This window comes from Talpa europaea, assembly GCF_964194135.1.
Source record: "Talpa europaea genome assembly, chromosome: 15".
NCBI lineage: Eukaryota > Metazoa > Chordata > Mammalia > Eulipotyphla > Talpidae > Talpa > Talpa europaea.
The window spans coordinates 1,437,185-1,454,005 of record NC_140083.1 but is presented as its reverse complement, the minus strand read 5'-3'; the positions used below and the strand labels follow the sequence as shown (position 1 = coordinate 1,454,005).

The 16,821-nt window shown below is 65.3% G+C and overlaps 1 protein-coding gene across 1 annotated transcript in view; it reads left to right on the top strand.

Annotated features, from left to right (window-relative positions):
- Window positions 1–14,288: 14,288 nt before the first annotated feature.
- Window positions 14,289–16,821, top strand: part of ATXN10 (ataxin 10) — a gene marked incomplete at its 5' end in the record, with an annotated part of 47,570 nt that continues 45,037 nt past the window's right edge. Inside the window, one exon of the mRNA XM_084255556.1 lies at window positions 14,289–14,404. Coding sequence (XP_084111682.1) covers window positions 14,289–14,404 — 116 coding nt within the window. The remainder of the gene's footprint in view (window positions 14,405–16,821) is intronic.

Genomic DNA, 16,821 nt, shown 5'->3' with positions numbered 1-16,821 from the left:
GGGCTGAGCACAGCTGGAGCCAGGCCAGGGAACCCCATCCTCCCTGACAGCCTCTCGGGGTGCCCGGCTGGAGCCCCATCACCCTGGCAACATGCCCCTTAGCTTCAGCAAATGGTAATGAGAAAGGCACATGCAGGTGAGGTAGATTGCAATTAGGGGAACCACACGTGGCCCGTCCTTGAGTGTGGGGGGCCAGCGGGGGCAGTTCGTGTGCAGATAAGGGCTGAGCCCTGAAAGGAGGAACCGGGCATCGTGGAAGAGCCTGCACCCCGCTGGGGCGCCCGGGCCTGCGGGCCTGAGCTCGCGTTCAGACTCCGGCCGCCCGAGCCGGGGCTACGCAGCCCACAGGAGGGGGTCAGCAACTGCATCTAGAACGTTCTCCTTCCAAGTGAGAAAGCACACTCGGGAGAGCCGTGACGCCCGCTGCAGGTGGTAAGAGATTTGTGTGGGGCCTCGGCCGTGAGCACAAGTTTCTGGAGGTCAGCCAGCCCCCGTGCTGAGGTCACAGGTAATGGGGCGTCTGTCCCTCTAGCCACCCCCAAACCCTCCTCTAAGGACTAACCTCCCACGCCCTGACGTCGAGGGGGTCGCTGCCCGGTCATACCCCACAGAGGCCGCCAGGTCACCGAGCTGCCCGGGGCCATCTCGGTCAGTGAGAGACGCCCAGAGAGGGGGCTGCGGGGAGTCGACCCGGAGACCGATGCGGATGAACTGGGGTGCAAAGGGATGGGAGGACAAAACAACAGAGACCCCCAAAGCCACCGCAGAGCAGCGTAGGGCGAAGACCCTGCACTCGTGGAACGGGGCAGGACATCCTGGGCGGGAACGTGCAGGACGGGCACGCCGTCCCTGGCCTGAACCGGGCAAGAAAAGAAAGATCCCATGGGGGGGGGCACTGCACGTGGCCTTGACCCCCCCACCCCCCGAGGAGGAGCAGCAGCAGCACCAGGGAGGGGCTGTCAGCCGAGAGGTTTTAAGCAGCTGGGTTTTTCCCGTCCCCCCACCGTTCTCACCCCCCACGGCCCTTGACCACAAGCATATTTGTGTTTTTTTGGCTCATTTTTCCACTTTATTTCCTTCTGTTGCATCCCGACCCTGTCTCTATCCGTCCGGCTGACTTTGCTCTCAGACCCCCGGGCACCTCTCACTTTGCAGCAAGTGGCCAAGCCCCGCCCCCCTGGGAGGGTGCTCCGTGGCGTGGACAGTCCCTCCTCACGCCTGTGCCCGGCCACGGCTGCCATGGGGGCTCATCCCCGAGCACAGGCGTGGACACCTCTCGGGGCAGGTGTCCAGGGCGGCCTGTTGCCAGCCCTGTGGACAGCCCGGGCAAGCAGCTGTGTCTGGTGCCAGCCAGAGGGCCTTTCTCCCCGCACATGGGCCGCCATGGACTCTGCGTGAGCCTCCTGAGTCGATGGGAATGGGGGGCGCCTGCCCAGAGGCTTTGGGAGGGAGAGGGACGCCCGGCAGAGCCGCCGGTCAGGTGGAGGCAGCAGCCACCAGGACCCCCAGAGCCTTCCGGCCTCTGCTCCGCGGCAGGAGGGCCGAGGGGCACGAGCCACGTGTCAGGGGTGTGGACGCTGGGCTCGGCCGCTGGCCTGCGACCGTTGGTTACAAAGTGCTGGTCACACTTGTACTGGAGAACCGGAGCAGATGGGGAGAGGACGGCTGGTTTCGGGCTCCCCGGCAAACTCTCAAGCCAGCTGGGCTTGCCCAGCAGTCGAGGGCCCGTCTGCCAAAGGCGGGGGCATCTCTGTGGTCTCCCTGCTCGCGCTCCAGGCCAGTCCCCGTGTAAACTTGGCAGAGTGGACCCGGGGAGGCAGAGAGCAGTGTTCCCGAGTCAGCTCCCCTTCCTCCCACTGCATCAGCCCAATCATGTCAGCTGTGGGGAGCGTGGGGGCGCCCCGACCCCAGGTACCTCCGGCCCCTGTGGCTGGCTGGCTGGTGGGCAGCTGAGAAGCACCGTCCTCCCCAGAGCCGACGGCTGCCTGGAGGGAGCCGGGAGGCGTCAGGCGGTGACATGGGGGCTGAGTTTACTCCTGGGCCCTTGCTCTCGTGGGGGCTGTGACAGCTTTGGAACCTGACGCGTGCCGACAAGTTCTCCCCTCGTTGTGCACCGTGAGGCTCCGGCTCAGGCGCTGCGTCCAGGCTTCGCCTCAGGCACCCCCACCTGCACAACAGCCCCCCTTCATTGCTGTCTGCATACCTGTCCTGTGAGAGACCGGGGCTACCCAAGGCAGGGCTGTGTCTCGGGGGCCCCTCCTGAGGTTGGGCCTCACCTTGACTGTGCCCCCAGGTTCCAAGGCCTGGGTGGGCGCTTCACTGACACGTAGGGGCTGTTCTGGCCACTGGGCTTCTGCTTGCTGCAAACACCAACCTCCCCTTGCTGTCTCCGTCCGTGAGCTGGTGCCCTTCCCACCACGTCTGTGTCTTTATAAGCTGCCCCCAAGAGGAAACCGCAGAATCCTCTCACATCAGAGAGACGTCAGGGCCGGGTGATGTCGCTCGCCCATCCACGCCCCACTGTCCCGCCGTCCATCAGGCGGAGTCCACTACGTGTGTGCACAGGACATGCACTCCCCGCTCGGCGTCCAGAACCTTCCATCTCCTCGCCCAGCATGCTGGAGCACTCAGTGGGCCGACGGCCGGGCCTGCACACCCCCATGGGATCACTCACGTTTCTGAAGTCACTTAAGGAAATAAATCAACACTGGCCTGTCAGCGAGGGGCGGGTGGCACACGCGCACGCGTGTGTGTGTGTGGGGGGGGTGCGTGTCGCGCACACACGGTGCCTGGCACACACCGGCGAGGGCAGCGCTGTTTGGCCGAGTCTCCGGGCATTGTTGGGAAGGAAGGCGGTGGGATTAGGTGTTGACTCAGCAGGTGTTTCAAATGTCAGATTGCGCGGTAATGGCAAGGAAGGGCAGAGAAAAACGGCTCCTTTAGAGCGGGGCAATCCATCATCTCCCCTCGGCAAACACGGAGAGAAGCTGGAGAAGCCGTCTGCCCGACTCGAGAGCTGCCCTTTGGTTCCCGGCGCTGAGGCCTGGTCTGATGTCGAGGTTGCTAAGGAAACGGTGCGTGCTCGTGAATAGCAAGGCAAATAGACATACGCGGCGCGAGTAAATCATTAATTCATTAATATTCGTACGGACGGGATCTGGAGAGCCCGGGCCGCTTTATTCCCGGGCCTGAAAGTTCCCTTTCATCGCCGAGCAAACACTCGGATGGCCACTCGGGGGGTAATTATCCCTCTCTCCTCACTCTAGAGACCAAGGAGGACTCCCTCGTGGATTTTAAGGGATCAAAGGAGACGGCCCTTGGGGTGGGAGAAGTGTGTGTGTTTTTCTTTCTTAATTGGCGGCTGTGGTTTTTGTGGAGAATGGAAAATGCATTAAGGGGAGCCCGACTTCAACACAAAGCACCTCTGGGTTGGACAAACAGGTCTGGGGGGAGAGCCATGGCCTTCGGAGGGTGCCCTCGGGCCGGTCGGGCCTCGTGGCATGGCTGGGGTGCGGAGGGGGGCAGCTGTGGGGCACCATGGGGGTTCGCGCCCCTGGGAGGCCGGGCCAGGCCAGAACCCCTCGGGGCTGAGGCTGGGGTTGCGACATGTGGGACTGTCCCGGCCCCCTGTTCCAGGGCGGCCCCAGGGAGTCGGCGTTTCCTCCTTGGGGGTCCCCAGGTCTGGGGGTCGCTGCAGAGGTCAGTGGGGGTGGATTGTCCCAGCTGGCCTTTGCCTCTAGCCCCCTGGCGCCCCAAGACCACCCTCACAGAGACCCTCCTCCACGACTGCACCCTCCTTCCCTCGGGCTGCAAAGGTCCAGAGGGCAGCGGGTCCCGAACCACCAGGGAGCAGAGGCGGGAGACGACCCCGAGGGTGGCCAAGCCGGGGTGCCAGCCAGAAGCGCGACCCACCTCCACGCCGTGTGACCGCAGCGGCCACTCAGCCGCTCTGCGCCCAGCGCCTCCGTGGAGCCAGGCCACCCACCGCAGCGGCTGTCAGGGACATGGCCAGGTGCACCTGCGGGCCCCGCTGCCACCACAGCCAGGAAGCAGAGGCCCAGGAGCCCACCTGGTTGGCACCCACACACCTGCCGGACCCTGGACGCCTGCAGCCTCCGTGGAACTTTAGATGTGGAGGGCTAGGCCTCCTGTTCATGCTTCACTTTCGACCCCGAGGGTAAATGGGGTGTCGCTCACCCCGGGGGCAGCCTCAGGGCCATTCTTCCGGCCCAGGGGGCTGCGTTTGAGGAGCCGGACCAGGGGTCCCTTCCTGGAGGAGGTGGCCTTTGAGGTGGGGCTTGAAGAACAAAGGGAGCAAACCCGTGGAGGTGCAGGCGCTGTCCGTCAGGCTGGCAGGCAGCGTGGTCATGGGGAGGGCGAGGGGACGTCTCCAGCCACTCTCCCTGGCCTTGGCCATCTCGCCAGTGAGGAGGAAGCTTCACTGTCAGAGCCCAAGGTCGCTGAGGGCAAAGCCTGACCCTCCTTAAACCCAGGGGCGGGAGGGGCTGGGAAGCCCTGCGGGGACAATGCACCCAGCTCCTTAGGGTCAGCCAGGCCTGCGGCCCCTGGACAGGAGGTCGGGGTCCTGGCAGCGGGGAGACTGACCCAAGTTGCTGGTCAGCCTCGTGGGGGTCGCAGAGGCCAGGGCAGGAGGGTGGGCTTGGGGAGGAGCCCAAGTCCAGGGGCAGGGCCTCTGCAGGCCTGGTTGGAAGCGGGGCCTGGCTTTCTCTCCCCAGGGCACCATCTCCTGCGCTAAAATGCACACATGGAGCTACGCCTTTGAAGTGGGGAGGGGGTCTCATGGGGGGGGCCGCAGACTGTGCCACGTGTGACTGGCGGGTCGATGGGTGCTTGGTACCTGTTGGGTGTGCAGGGAACCCTGGCACTCACATCTGCCCAGATGTGGGGACCAGAACTAAGTGGTGCCTGCGAGGCCCCGAGGGCACCTCCCATGCCCAACCCACACTAAAATGGGCCGGGATGGGCAGTGCCCCCTCCCCTGCCCACGGCCCGGGTGCCCTCAGCACCAGCACCAGAAGAGGCAAGGAGTGCCTGTCCCTCCCCTGGGCTGCACCCAAGTCTCAGGGTAACAAAACCCCAAGAAACCCAGCCGCAGGAGCATGGGCCTAGAAGCACCTCCAAAGCCCAGGCTGCACCCTCGGGGGCCCCTAGCCAGCTCACATGCAGCACTGGTGCTTCCTCTCCCAGCTGCAAAAAGTGGGGCTGGTGGCATTCCAGAAACACCCAGATGTGCCCCGAGGGATGGTGGCCCAGAACCTGGCTCCAACAAGTTTGAGCTGTGACTCGAGCTTCAGCCTGGGGCGGTCGTTAAGCAGTGCTGCCGGCCTCATGGGGGGTGTCTGTGGGGTTTTCACGGCCTGGAGTTGGACCCCCTCAGCAGTGGGGGGCAGGGTGGAAGGCATGCTAGCAGTGCTGCCTCTCCATGTAAGGATGGCCACGTGGTGTCTGCCCCGGACAAGGCACAGGCAGCCGGAGACCAGAGTCTGCTCTAGGGACACTTCCCAGCACCCAGGGCATGGACAGCCCCGCGCAGAAGGTCAGGGCCTGAGAATTTCAGCCCCCAGCCTGCCCGCCTGCAGCTGGGGGCCACACTCGAGGCCTCAGTCCTGGGCGGGGCTGGCTGCCAGCTGCTGGGCCCTGGCAGGCCCTGGGGTGGGGCTGGGTTTCCCCAGTTTGGGTGTGGAACCTACATGTCTGGGGCACCAAGGGAGCAGGAGTGTTTGGGGTTGTGAGCCTAGCGACCGACCCGCTCTGCTCCCCGAAGCAGGGTCACCAGGAAGAATGAAGCCCCTTCCCCCACGGCTGACCCCTGGTGACCTTGTCCTGGGCCCCCAGCTGGGGCTCCAGGCCTTTCAGAAAATCAAGTCACCGTCACATAATAGGGTTCCAAATCAAACCCCACTCCGCCCCCATCGCAGAGAGGCCTGTCTCATCCAGCCTGGGAAGGCCCTCGGGGCGCCTGTTTCTACTGGACATTCCTGTCCTGGTCATGAAGGCGACAGGTCCCTGGCGTCCTGCTTCTGTGCTGCCACCCCTGGACAGACTCCGCCTTCGGAGGCCGCTGCAACTGAGCCACGGGGGGAGGGGGTGGGGTGGGGGGGACGGGGGCGGGAAACTGAGGAAGCTCCTCCGAGCCTTCTGCAGGGTCCCCACATTCCTGAGCCGTGACCGCCGCTCCCCGGGGGATCCTCTCCGCGCGGGACAAGAACAGGCTCGTCTTCTCTCAGAAGGCTGAATTTTAACTGACAAATTGGACAGGTTCCCTAAGGCGAGGGTTACTAAGCTTTGTCATTCTCGCTAAAAATGTGATTTATAATCTATTCCTATTTGCCAGACACTCCTGTTCCCAGGAATGAGGCTCCGCACAGGATCAGGGCTACTCGCCGGCGCGCCCGTGAGGGCCCCTCGGCCAGGCCTCCCGTGCGGAGGACGGCTGTGCGTGGACGGGCCGCCAAGCCGCGTGGCTGCTCGTCACGCCTTTAATGATAGTTCAGGCAGCCAAGCACTTCAAATTCAGGACAGGGCAAGAGCAACCCACAATTTACTTAGACTTTTATATTCTAAAGGAAAGACCTAGGGGCCTGGTGGAAGGACTCTCATCCCTGGCACCTCTGCTTCCAGTTCATTCGAGAGCAGCGGCTGCTGTGCCTTCATGGCGGCGACGTTGGTGAGGACAGACGGGGCTGTGTCTGGTCCACCCGCGCCTGCCGCCAGGCTGCCCGGGGGCCTTGGTAAAAGCCACACACATGTACACACACACACACACACACACACACACACACACACACACACACACACGAGGTCACCCGGCTTCTTAGAAGTCGGCGCTAGCCTCAGCCCCTCTTGCGAGATAACCAGGCCCGTTTGAAGCGAGTGGGCGCAGCTGCATTTGATCTCCCCGACGGCTTACAGAAGTCAAGCGGCCGAGTTTTCAACAAGGTGTCCCTATCACGAAACTTCCTAAACGTCTTCAAGGGGGTAACCTGAGCTTGTGAAAAATGATCCCGAATGTCAATAGGACAAGGCTTCCTTTCCAAGATGTAATTAGGGGAGCTGAGCCCCCTTCATATTCCACTTCACAAGCGCCATTGTCTTTGTCCCGCCTGCTCTGGAGGGGTTCCGAAGGCCCCGACGCCGCTTTGCTGAGAAGAGTGGTTTTAAAAATATATATTTGTGTCATCGAAATCATTTCAATTCAACCCATGTGATGGCATGCTCGTTTTCCCCAACGAGTGTGTGAGAAGAGTACTGTCTTCCTAGGTGACGGCTGTCTTTCACTTAATCGTGAGCATGTTTGAGCTCCAACGTCCAGAAGCGCTGACCAAGGACATGCTGACCCCGGAGGTGGAGGGTGCCCAGGGCTGCTGGGTGCTCCAGCTGCCCCGAGAGACGCCCGTGGGGGCTGTGGTGCCCAGCTGAGCCCGTCTGGGGCCCTGCACTGTGGCCCCGGGACTCGGAGGTGGGAAGAGCGTGCACTGGACTCTGGGACCTAGAGAGACCCCAGCACCGGCCAGCAGGGCCTGCGACCCGCGCACCCGCCTGCACCCGCCTGCACCCGCCTGAATCGGGGCGGCGGGGTCTGGCGGGGCCGCGCTGCAGGCCTGGCGCATCTCCGCCCCTGCCCACTAGGTGGCGGTAGCAGCCTCGCTCTGGGTGCCCGGCCCAGGGTCTGCAGACCCAGCCAGATGACCCCAGGCCGAGCCGGGCCGGGTTCGGATCTGCCCCTGCGGAGAAGGAAGGATATTCAGGCAGCCCCCAAGCGAGGACGGATGTCTCGGGGATATGGAAAGCTGCCCGCAGGCACTCAGCATTGTGAATGGCTCCAGAAGGCAGACAAAGGGGGTCCCGCTGTAGGGAGGCGGCTTTCGTCTAAGAACACGGAGAACCTCCGGGAGCCGGCTCGGCCCCAGGGCTCCAGCCCCACCCCGCACCCCTCTCCTCCAGGGGGCCTTCTCGGCCCCAGGCTGGGCACCACGATGGCCCTCCGCCAGGGGCACACAGGTGTGTGAAGGGGCCCTCGTCGTCCCCAGCCCACCCACTGTTGGGGTTGCCAGCAGGGCAGGCGGGTGAGACGGGGCTGGCAGGGATGGGAACCCCTCGAGACGAGCATGAGACGTGGAGCTTCTGGTCTGAGGCCTCCCAGGCGGGTTCTGAGTCAGCACCGGGGTGGGGGGGTTCCAGAGTCCTCGCACCGCCCCCAGAATGGCTGAGGCCAGAGGCCAGGCCCCTGGGGGGCTCCTTGCCTCAGCGCCCCCAGGTCTAGGAAGGCATCCCAGCGCGGGGTGAGGAGGCCAGTCCCTGGGTGTCCACTAGGGGTCACTGTGGGGCCCCGGATGATGCAGCCTCCCCAGTCTCTGGCACAGACGCTGCAGGATCCTCCAGGCAGGTGGCTCTGCCAGGCGTTGCCGGAGCGGCTGCGCACTTTCTCCCTGCCCGGTCCCAGTGCTGGACCCCTCCCGGGCAGCACCCGGCGCCCTGCTCACCCTGCAGGGGCCGGCCCCCGCCCCCCACATGGCTTGGCTCTAGTCCTCCTCTCCACATGCCCCACCCCTCCTCTGCGCTCCCCCACTCTCCTCCGCATGCCCCCTGGCTGGCTCCCTCTGTGGAGCCCGAACACCGAACACCGGGAGGCGCAGGCAGAGGGAGGGTTCGGGGCGCAGGGAGGGAGGCATGTTTGGAGGGGCCACGGCGGGGCTGGGGGCCAGAGCCAGCCTGGGAGCCTCGGGGGTGGCCGCCCCCAGCGGCAGGATGCGGGGTGGGAGCACCGGACAGGGCTGCCTGCACGGAGCAGACAGAGCCTTTGGCTGCCGCGGGCCAGCCAGGCACTCCATGCGCGGGGGCCGTCTCCCCTCCGCCTGGGGAGGTCAGGGCCTCGCGCCTAGGAGGCCAGGTGGAGCCAAGGCCAACCCCCCATGACTGGGCTTCCTCCTGGGGGCGCTGCCCGGGGCGGTGGGACTGGATATGGCATGAAAAGAACAGTGAACAAACTTGGGGAGCAGGAAGGGCATCCTGTGAATGTGGGCCCAGCCGCCTGAGAGCAGAGGGCAGAGCTCTCCATGCATGGGGGGCTGGGGACACCACGGAGCGGGGAACACCTCCAAGTCTGGTCATAACAGCTTTCACTGATCACTGACGACCTTCCAGATAGTTCTCTAAGCTCCCTGCCCTCTCGTTGGATGCTCCAGTGACCCAGCGAGGTGGCCCTACAGCCCCCGTGCACCCCAGTTCTCAGCTGTGGGGCCGTGTGCGCCTCTCAACAAGCCTCCCTTTGGTCCAGATGGGGTAGGGTTGGCCGTGGTCAGTATTCAGAGTCCAGGCTAATAACTTGCCAACTCACTCCCGCCAGCCTCTTCATTTACGAAGTCTCTTCACGTATTTGAAGCCACGTGTGATTCTGCCAGCACCGGTGCCGGGCAGAGCTCCGAAGCCCCGATTTTCAGAGGGACGGGCAGTTGTGAGGGATGGGCGGTTGTGGGGCAGTTGCCCAGCTGGTCAGGGGCACGGTGTTCACGGGCCCAGCCCTCGGATCCCGCCTGCCCGTGGCTTCCGTGCCAGCCCCTTGGCCTCCGCCTCCGTCCCGCCCTCCTCCCGGCCTCACCCTGGACTTGCTCACGTGGACAAGGCCTCCCGCTCCCACCTCCCACCACTGGGCACATCGCTGCGGTCAGCCCCTGCTGCCGTGTCCACTTGTCCTTCCGCCCGCTCATCCGGCCACACGTGGGCCGGGGATTTGCACAGGCACCTGCCCTCCGCCCTCCAGCCCACCAGCAAGTCCCTGCCAGGAGGCCAGGACCCACAGGGCCTGCACCGAGGTCAGCGGCTCCCCGCACAGCCCGCCTCTGCCTTCACCCCGTACCCCAGCCAGCACCTCCCCCAGCGGGCAGCCCTGACTTTTGCCTCCCCAGGGAAAGAGAGGAGCTCGGGCCTGCCCGCCAGGGACTCTGTGCCCCCTCGTCCACACTCCCGTGTCTGCGTGGGATGGGGGTCTCTCACTGACCCTGGCCAAAGCCCCTTCATCCTCACCTCGCAGGCGGGAGCAGAGGCTCGGGCCAGGCACAGCGCTGACGCTGAGGGGTGGGGCCGCTGTCATCCCGGGTGCCCCACTGTCTGCTCTCTGGGGTCACTTCACAGGGATGTGGCTGCTCTCAGCTGCCCTTGCGGTGATGTCCCCGAGTTGTGCGGTGGCCCATGTACTCACGGGGTCGCAGGGCCCGAGCAGGGGTAGGAGAAGGAGCCTGGCTGGCAGGGGCTGAGGCAGAGGGCGGCAGGCCGAGGCCAACCCCGCCTTCCATCTGTGCTGGCCCGAAGGTACAGGAAGCAGCCCCGAGCCAGAGCAGGTGGGCGGCTTCTAAACTGGACCAGGCCGGAAGCAGACTGGCCCCCGGAGCCCCCGGAGGAAGTTAGGACTCGCCCGGCACCCATCTAGCCCAGCGAGGTCATGCTGGTCTCCTGGGCCCCAGAGCACAAGGGGCCAAACCTCACTGTTTCCATCCCCAGCTCGTGGAGGCCGCTCAGGTGCCTGCAGTGGCACAGCCACCTGCCTGCTGGGCCGGCCCCAGGGGCTCCAGCCAGTGGCCAGTGCTGAGGGCCTGGGCTGTGTGCCAGGGCCACAGGCGTGTTGCCCATGATGATTAGAAGTTTGGTTTTGAGTTTTTCTAACATTTGGGGTTTTTCCAGGTCACTGCATTGTTACTGATCATCACTCCCGGCCCAATGGCACAGCAGTCAGATAACACGCCATGGTCCCATCCTTCCCGATGCATCCAGACTTATTTCCTGCGCTGAGTGCGAGCGGCCACCTGGCCTGAGTGGACACCTGCCTGGGGTGCTGCCTGCTCCACAGAATCATGAGTGAACGTGGCCAGCGCGTCTCCAGACGTCCTGGGTCTGATGTCCGCCTTGTTGCAGTCGCTGCTAAGACAGAAGAGTCAGCATTCCCCATCACGGTGGTGGACCCGGGCCCCTTAAGGTCTGTGGATTGCTGCTTGTGCGCTTGCAGCTTCTCGCCGGCAGGCACCCGCGGATGCCACGTCGTCCCTGGGCTCACTTTACTGCCGGTAAACGTGGCTTTGGGAGCTGTTTCATCCGACACTGATGAAGGGCTGGGAGCTGCCACACGTCGAAGACTCCCTCCAGTGGGAGCGAGAAGAAAGGTCGAGGCAGGGCCCAGAGAGCTGGGATGACAGAGAGGCCTGAGCTCAAAATGCACCATCGGATCTACTTCAAGGTCAAGAAAATGGCTGCCACTGTCTCGGCCAAGGAGCAGGAGCGGCTTTCACTGTCTCTCGCCCACCTGTCTCTCCTCCAAGGATCTCAGCTGTCTCTCTTTCCTCCTCTGTCCACCTCAGTTTATACATTGCTCCTCTGCAGCTGCCCCCCCCCCTCCATTCAGGAAGTCTGGCACATGGCCAGCTGGGAGTGCAGTCCCAGGAGGCTGCCTGCAAGAGGGTGCAGAAAAAGGCACCCATTTCTGTGTTCAATGCGCCTTCCCCTCGCGGAGTTGCATCTAGGACAGTGATTTCACCAAATCCTGCCAGCCACTCAGTGAGTAGGTACAGAACTATCACTATTCTATTTTAAAATACTAATGATGGGCCTCCCCGGTGGTGCAGCAGTTGAGCGCTGGGCTGCGAAGCTGCCTGCAGCCTCTGCAACACCAGTTCGATCCCTGGCTGCTCCCCGGCCACGGGAGGAGGGTCCCGCATGGCGCGCAGACCTCTCCTGCCGCCCGCTGCTCCCCTCAGCAGTGTACTTCGGTCCTTCTGCCTGCTCTGCTCCCCGCTCTGGCTCTGGTGAATTCTCTCACCCTCCTGCGCTTCTGACTGTACCCAGTGCTTGTATAAATAAATAATCTTTAAATAAAAAAATAGAATACTAATGATAAAAATAACAGGTTCAAAGAGATGTCACTTGTCCAAGGTCAGGTGCAAAGAGGCAAAAGCGGGGTTCACTTCGGCCAGGTTTGTCTGAGTCCAGAATACATGCTGTACCAGAGATCGAGAGGCCTGTGCTAAGAAGGTCCAGAGAGGTAACATTTTAGGCTTCATAGACCTCAAACTAATACCCGCCCCCCACTCTGGAGGCCACTGGAGCATCGAAGGAGCCACAGTCGTGCAGGGACAGCAACTGTGACAATTCCCGGTAAACCATGAAGGTGGGTGTGGGGAAGGCAGGTCGGCTGTGGCCCACCGTCCCCACTCGCAGCCGCCACACTCCTGGTCTGCTCGGCCCTCACCTTCCCGCCCGGCTGCCCCGTCCTTCCACTCCCTTCCTTCCTACTGCCTGTTACTTCCCGATTGCTGAATCGTTGACGGGTGGCCTTGACGGTGGCCTTGACGCACCACCACTGACCACCAGTTGCGTCTGAAGTTTAGTTCACACACGCGGGCGTGCCAGCCAGGCACGAACTGTTTAAACGCGCCCGCGGCCCACATGGAATACTGACTCTGTCAGTTCAGCCAAGGCTGACGTCCTGCAGGTACCTCCCATCCTCCCGCTGGCCCGGCCTGTGAGTCTCTCTCTCTCTTTTTTTTTTTTTTTTTTGGTGGGACCCTCGCTGGACGCCGGGGATCGAACTGGTGCTGCAGAGGCTGCGGGCTGCCCCGCAATCCAGCGCTCAACGCCCACCACCAGGGGAGGCCCCCTGTGAGTCTCTTAATCCCGCATTTTCCCCTCCCCTCCCGCCCCTGCTCTTCCCCATGCTTTCAGGAATGTTGCATGTTTTCTTCTGGAGGCCTGGTGCGCCTTCTTCTTTCTGGAGTGCTCTCAAAATATTCTTTCCTACTTGAACGAACAACTGAGCAGTTGCCCGGAGTGTGCATTCTGGAAGAAAACTGAGCAATTAACAGACACAGACGCAGCTGCAGTGAGTGCCCGAGCTGCGGAGAACCCCAGGGGCAGGCATCCGAGTGTGGTAAGGGAAGCCTGACCAGGGCAACCAGGACGGCAGAGGAGCCTGTCCACGACCGACAGGAGGCCCCTGCTGGGCACGAGGAGACCCTGGGCGGGGAGATGACTACTCAGTGACTCTCCTACGGGAGCTTCGGTTTTTAACGCACATTAACTCGAAACCCTTAGAGCACTTGGGGCATAGGGACACGCTGAGTGGCGCTCCAGGCCGAGAACGCAGCTCGGGTACTGGACAGCGTCGCCGCGTCCTGGGCAACAGCCTTGGCTAAGGCGGGGAGCATGTCCGGGAAGATCGGCCGTTACTTCTGGTTGCCGCGCTGAGGCGCCAAGGCTGCCCAACCAGGGTTGCTGCCCCTGCCCCTTCCCGAGCTCTGGAGGTTGCGCCTGCCATGCAGGGGCCGCACACGTGGACGCATGGGGTGCGGCCAGGTGACCCGCCGCCCTGCCCACGGAGCCCGCGAGGGGTGACGCCCCGTGCACAGTGAGGCGGCCAGGCCCACGGCAGGCTCAGGGCCTGCGTGGCGGGTCCACACTCTCCCCACCTCAGGGTGTTGGCTGTCTTCCATCTCAGAAAAGAGCATCACAAGGGCCAGCTCACAAACACCCCCCATCTTCGCATAGGACTGCCAGGCGTGTTCACGCTTCAGCCGTGCCCCAGGATCCCTGCGCCTGCAGCTGCCCGCTGGCCCTCCACGGCCTGGGACCACCTTACTGATCCCGCAATCTCCCCTGGGCCTCACCCACGCCAGCCAGGGTCTTGTCTGACCCCCAGAAGCCGGTTCATTTCCCTTAATCTCAGCAAATGATGCGGGCTCTGGGCCCTGAGACCGCAGGCCCCGAGGGGCAGCGGCCTGGGCTCCCACAGGCGCCAGCCACTCACCCAAGCACCTCCGGGCGGGCCGGGGGCCAGTCTTCTCCGGGAGAGTCAGGGCTTCCCTCTCTCAGGGTGGCCCCCTCCATGGGGCACCCCCGCCCCGCCCTGCCCCCCCAGCAGGACCTGTGCCTGGACCCCTCGCAGGGGGAGGCCCCTGCTCACACCTGCCCGCGGGGAGGACCACCCCCGCGCGCCCTGTGGCACCCCCCTGCCCGCACCTGCCCGGGGAGGGGGGGCAGCCCCGCCCCCCACCGGCCCCGGGGAGACCCCGTCCTAGCCCCCCGGGGTGGGCCTCCCCGCGGCTCCCCCTGCAGGCCCAACCTCCTCCCGGCGGGCCCCCAGCCCCCGGGACTCCCGCCGCGCCCTCGCGCCTCCCCCGGCGGGCCGCGGGCCCCGCGCCGCCCCCTCCCGCCGCCGCGGCCCCCCGCGCCCCGCCCCGCCCCGCCGCCCGCCCCGCCCGCCGCCCGCGAGCCGGAGCGGCAAGATGGCGGCGCCCAGGCCTCCGCCCGCGCGCCTGTCGGGCGTCGCGCTGCCCGCGCCCATCCCGGACCTGGAGGCCCTGCGCGCGCTGACGGCGCTCTTCAAGGAGCCGCGCAACCGGTAACGGCGCGGGGGGCGCGGGGGCGCGGGGGGCGCGGGGGGCGCCCGCCCCCGGGGCCCGGAGGGAGCGGCCCGCGCCCCGGCCCTGCCCCGGGCCGGGCTCGGGCGGTCGCGCGGCCCCCGGAGAGGCCCCGACCGACGGCTCGGCCGGCGCGTGCCCGAAGGGGGGACGCGCCCTGAGGCGCCCGAGGCGCGGGCTGCGCCCCCGCCGCCCGCTCCCCGCCGCCCGCTCCCGGGCGCCCCGGCCGGGCCGGCCTCGGTGTGTCCCCGGCCCGGGCGCGCGGGCAGCCGGCGGAGCCGTCCGGGGTGCCCTGGGCGCGGGGGGCCGGCCCTGCGGAGGGCGGGGGCGCGGGGGGGGGGCCGGTCGGTCTGGGGGGGCGGCCGGCGAGAAGGTGCCGGCGGCCTCGATTTCCTTCCTGGCCTCCCGGGCTGAGCGGGCTTGGGCGCCTTCCCCGAAACCCAGATTTTTTGCCTAAAAATAGCGTGTGGTCCCCAACTTCACTAGGGCGCGGTCCTGAGGGGTCCCCGAAATAAAGCAGGTGAAGCTGCAACGCGTGTGGCGTCGGTGCTTGTTTTTGTTCCCGGCTGCCCGCCTGGGGGTGCCGCCGCCTGGCGCGCCCCTTTCCGTGGAGACCCTGCTGGAGGAGCGCCCCTCCTCGGCTCGCGGGGCCACGTGAACCCCCTTTGCCTGGTTTGATGCTGAGCGATGGCGTGGAAGCTGACACGTCCCTCCCTGGGGCCCCTCCCGGGAAGCCTGGAGACTTCACAATTGGGGGGGGGGGCGCGTGGTGTGCAGAGTCCAGGGAGGGGGACGGCAGGACCCGCCGGACGTGGGTGGCCCTGTGACCCCTGGACGTCTTCTGGGTGTGAAACTGCGCCCAGTCTGAGCCTTCCCGCTGGCGGCCGGCGGGCTCTGGGCCTTCAGCGGATGGGCCGGTACAGGCGGCTCCCGGGGGCGGTGCGGGTCACCCAGCGTCCTCCAATCAAGTCACCGTCGGGTGACCCGCTGCGCGTGGGGCAGCCCCGCCGGCAGGTCCCTTGTGGGGGCTGAGGGTGCCGAGCGCTGCAGTGGGCCCTTTCTCCAGTGTGCTGGGGGCTAGACTGCGCGGGTCTGCTGCAGGACCCCGGCTTGGGCTGACCCGGCTAGGAAGACGGGGGTGCTGCAGGCCATGGCGCCAGTCGTGGTGACGCAGTCCGGCTGCTGGGCAGTCCTCCCGGTAGCTCCCGGCCTCCTCTGGGCCTGGGCGCCACTGCATGGATGCTGCATCCTGCTCTCCCCTCCTCCTGCAGGGAGTCCTGGCCGGGGAGCCCCGAGGGTTCTGACCCCCACCAAGCTGGGGGCCCTTTGGAGTGGGTCCTCCCCTGGGTCAGACCAGAGAGAGCGGAGGTTCCGCTCAGCTGAGGGCAGCTGGAGGCGCTGGCCTGGGCCTGGAGTCGGCTGTATATGGACCCTTTAAAAACTGTCCAGCTATCCTGTGTTGGGGCTGAAGGGGACAGGATGTCTCCTTTGTGGCCTTTCCTAGCCCAGCCTGGTCCTCGAGGCGTGTCCACAGCTGGAGGCAGCACCCAGGGCCAGCGGCCGTGAGACAGGGCGTCTCAGCGTGAGGCCGGGTGGCTCTGATCGCTCCGAAGCCGTGACTTTGGTTCACCCACATCCTCCCTCGTCCGCGCATTTCGTCCCCTCGCCTGCGCTGTACCGGCTCTGCCGGGGCGCACGGCCAGGGCTGACCTGCTCACGTCTCACCACCGACTTAGCTACAGCGTGAAGGCAGATGTCTGAGGCTTCCTTCGTTCCTTTGCTCACGCACATGCTCCTCGCTCCCCTGCCAGATCTGGTCACCACTTCCCCACCCACCCCCAGCCTCTTCCGACCTCCGGGTGCCCCCACCTTGGGTGCCCGTCGGCTCCCGGCGAGCTCCAGGCCGACACGTGCAATGGCCGCGTTGCCCACCAGGCCTCTGGGGCGGGAGCAGCGGTGGGTCCCTCTGCCGAACTCTGTGCCTCGGCACCTCCCCGGGGCCCCGTGTAATGAGCGCCGGGTACTTTCCTTATTTCCAGAATAGGTGATCTTGTGAGTCAGCGGACTGAGAGGTGGGAGCACAGCTGCGGGGCTTGAGGGAGGTGGGTGTCGAGAAATCACGGGACTGCAGGATGGCGATGTCCGGGGTGAAAACGCCCCGGCCCCCTGACCGCTGCCGAGAGTAAGCGGCTCCCTCCCCAGGAGAGGCCGGTGGGGCCTGAGGGCAGCCGCAGGGACCGACGACCGCCCGTTTGTCCGTGCCCGCGGGGTTTCAGCAAGCGTAACAGCCCCGCCCGCAAGTGTTTGGCTGCACCCCACCAAACCAAACCCCATCTCCCGGAAAGCCCGCAGGGAGCCAGCTGTCGTCACTCGGGGTCCTGACTCAACCGTGATTCAG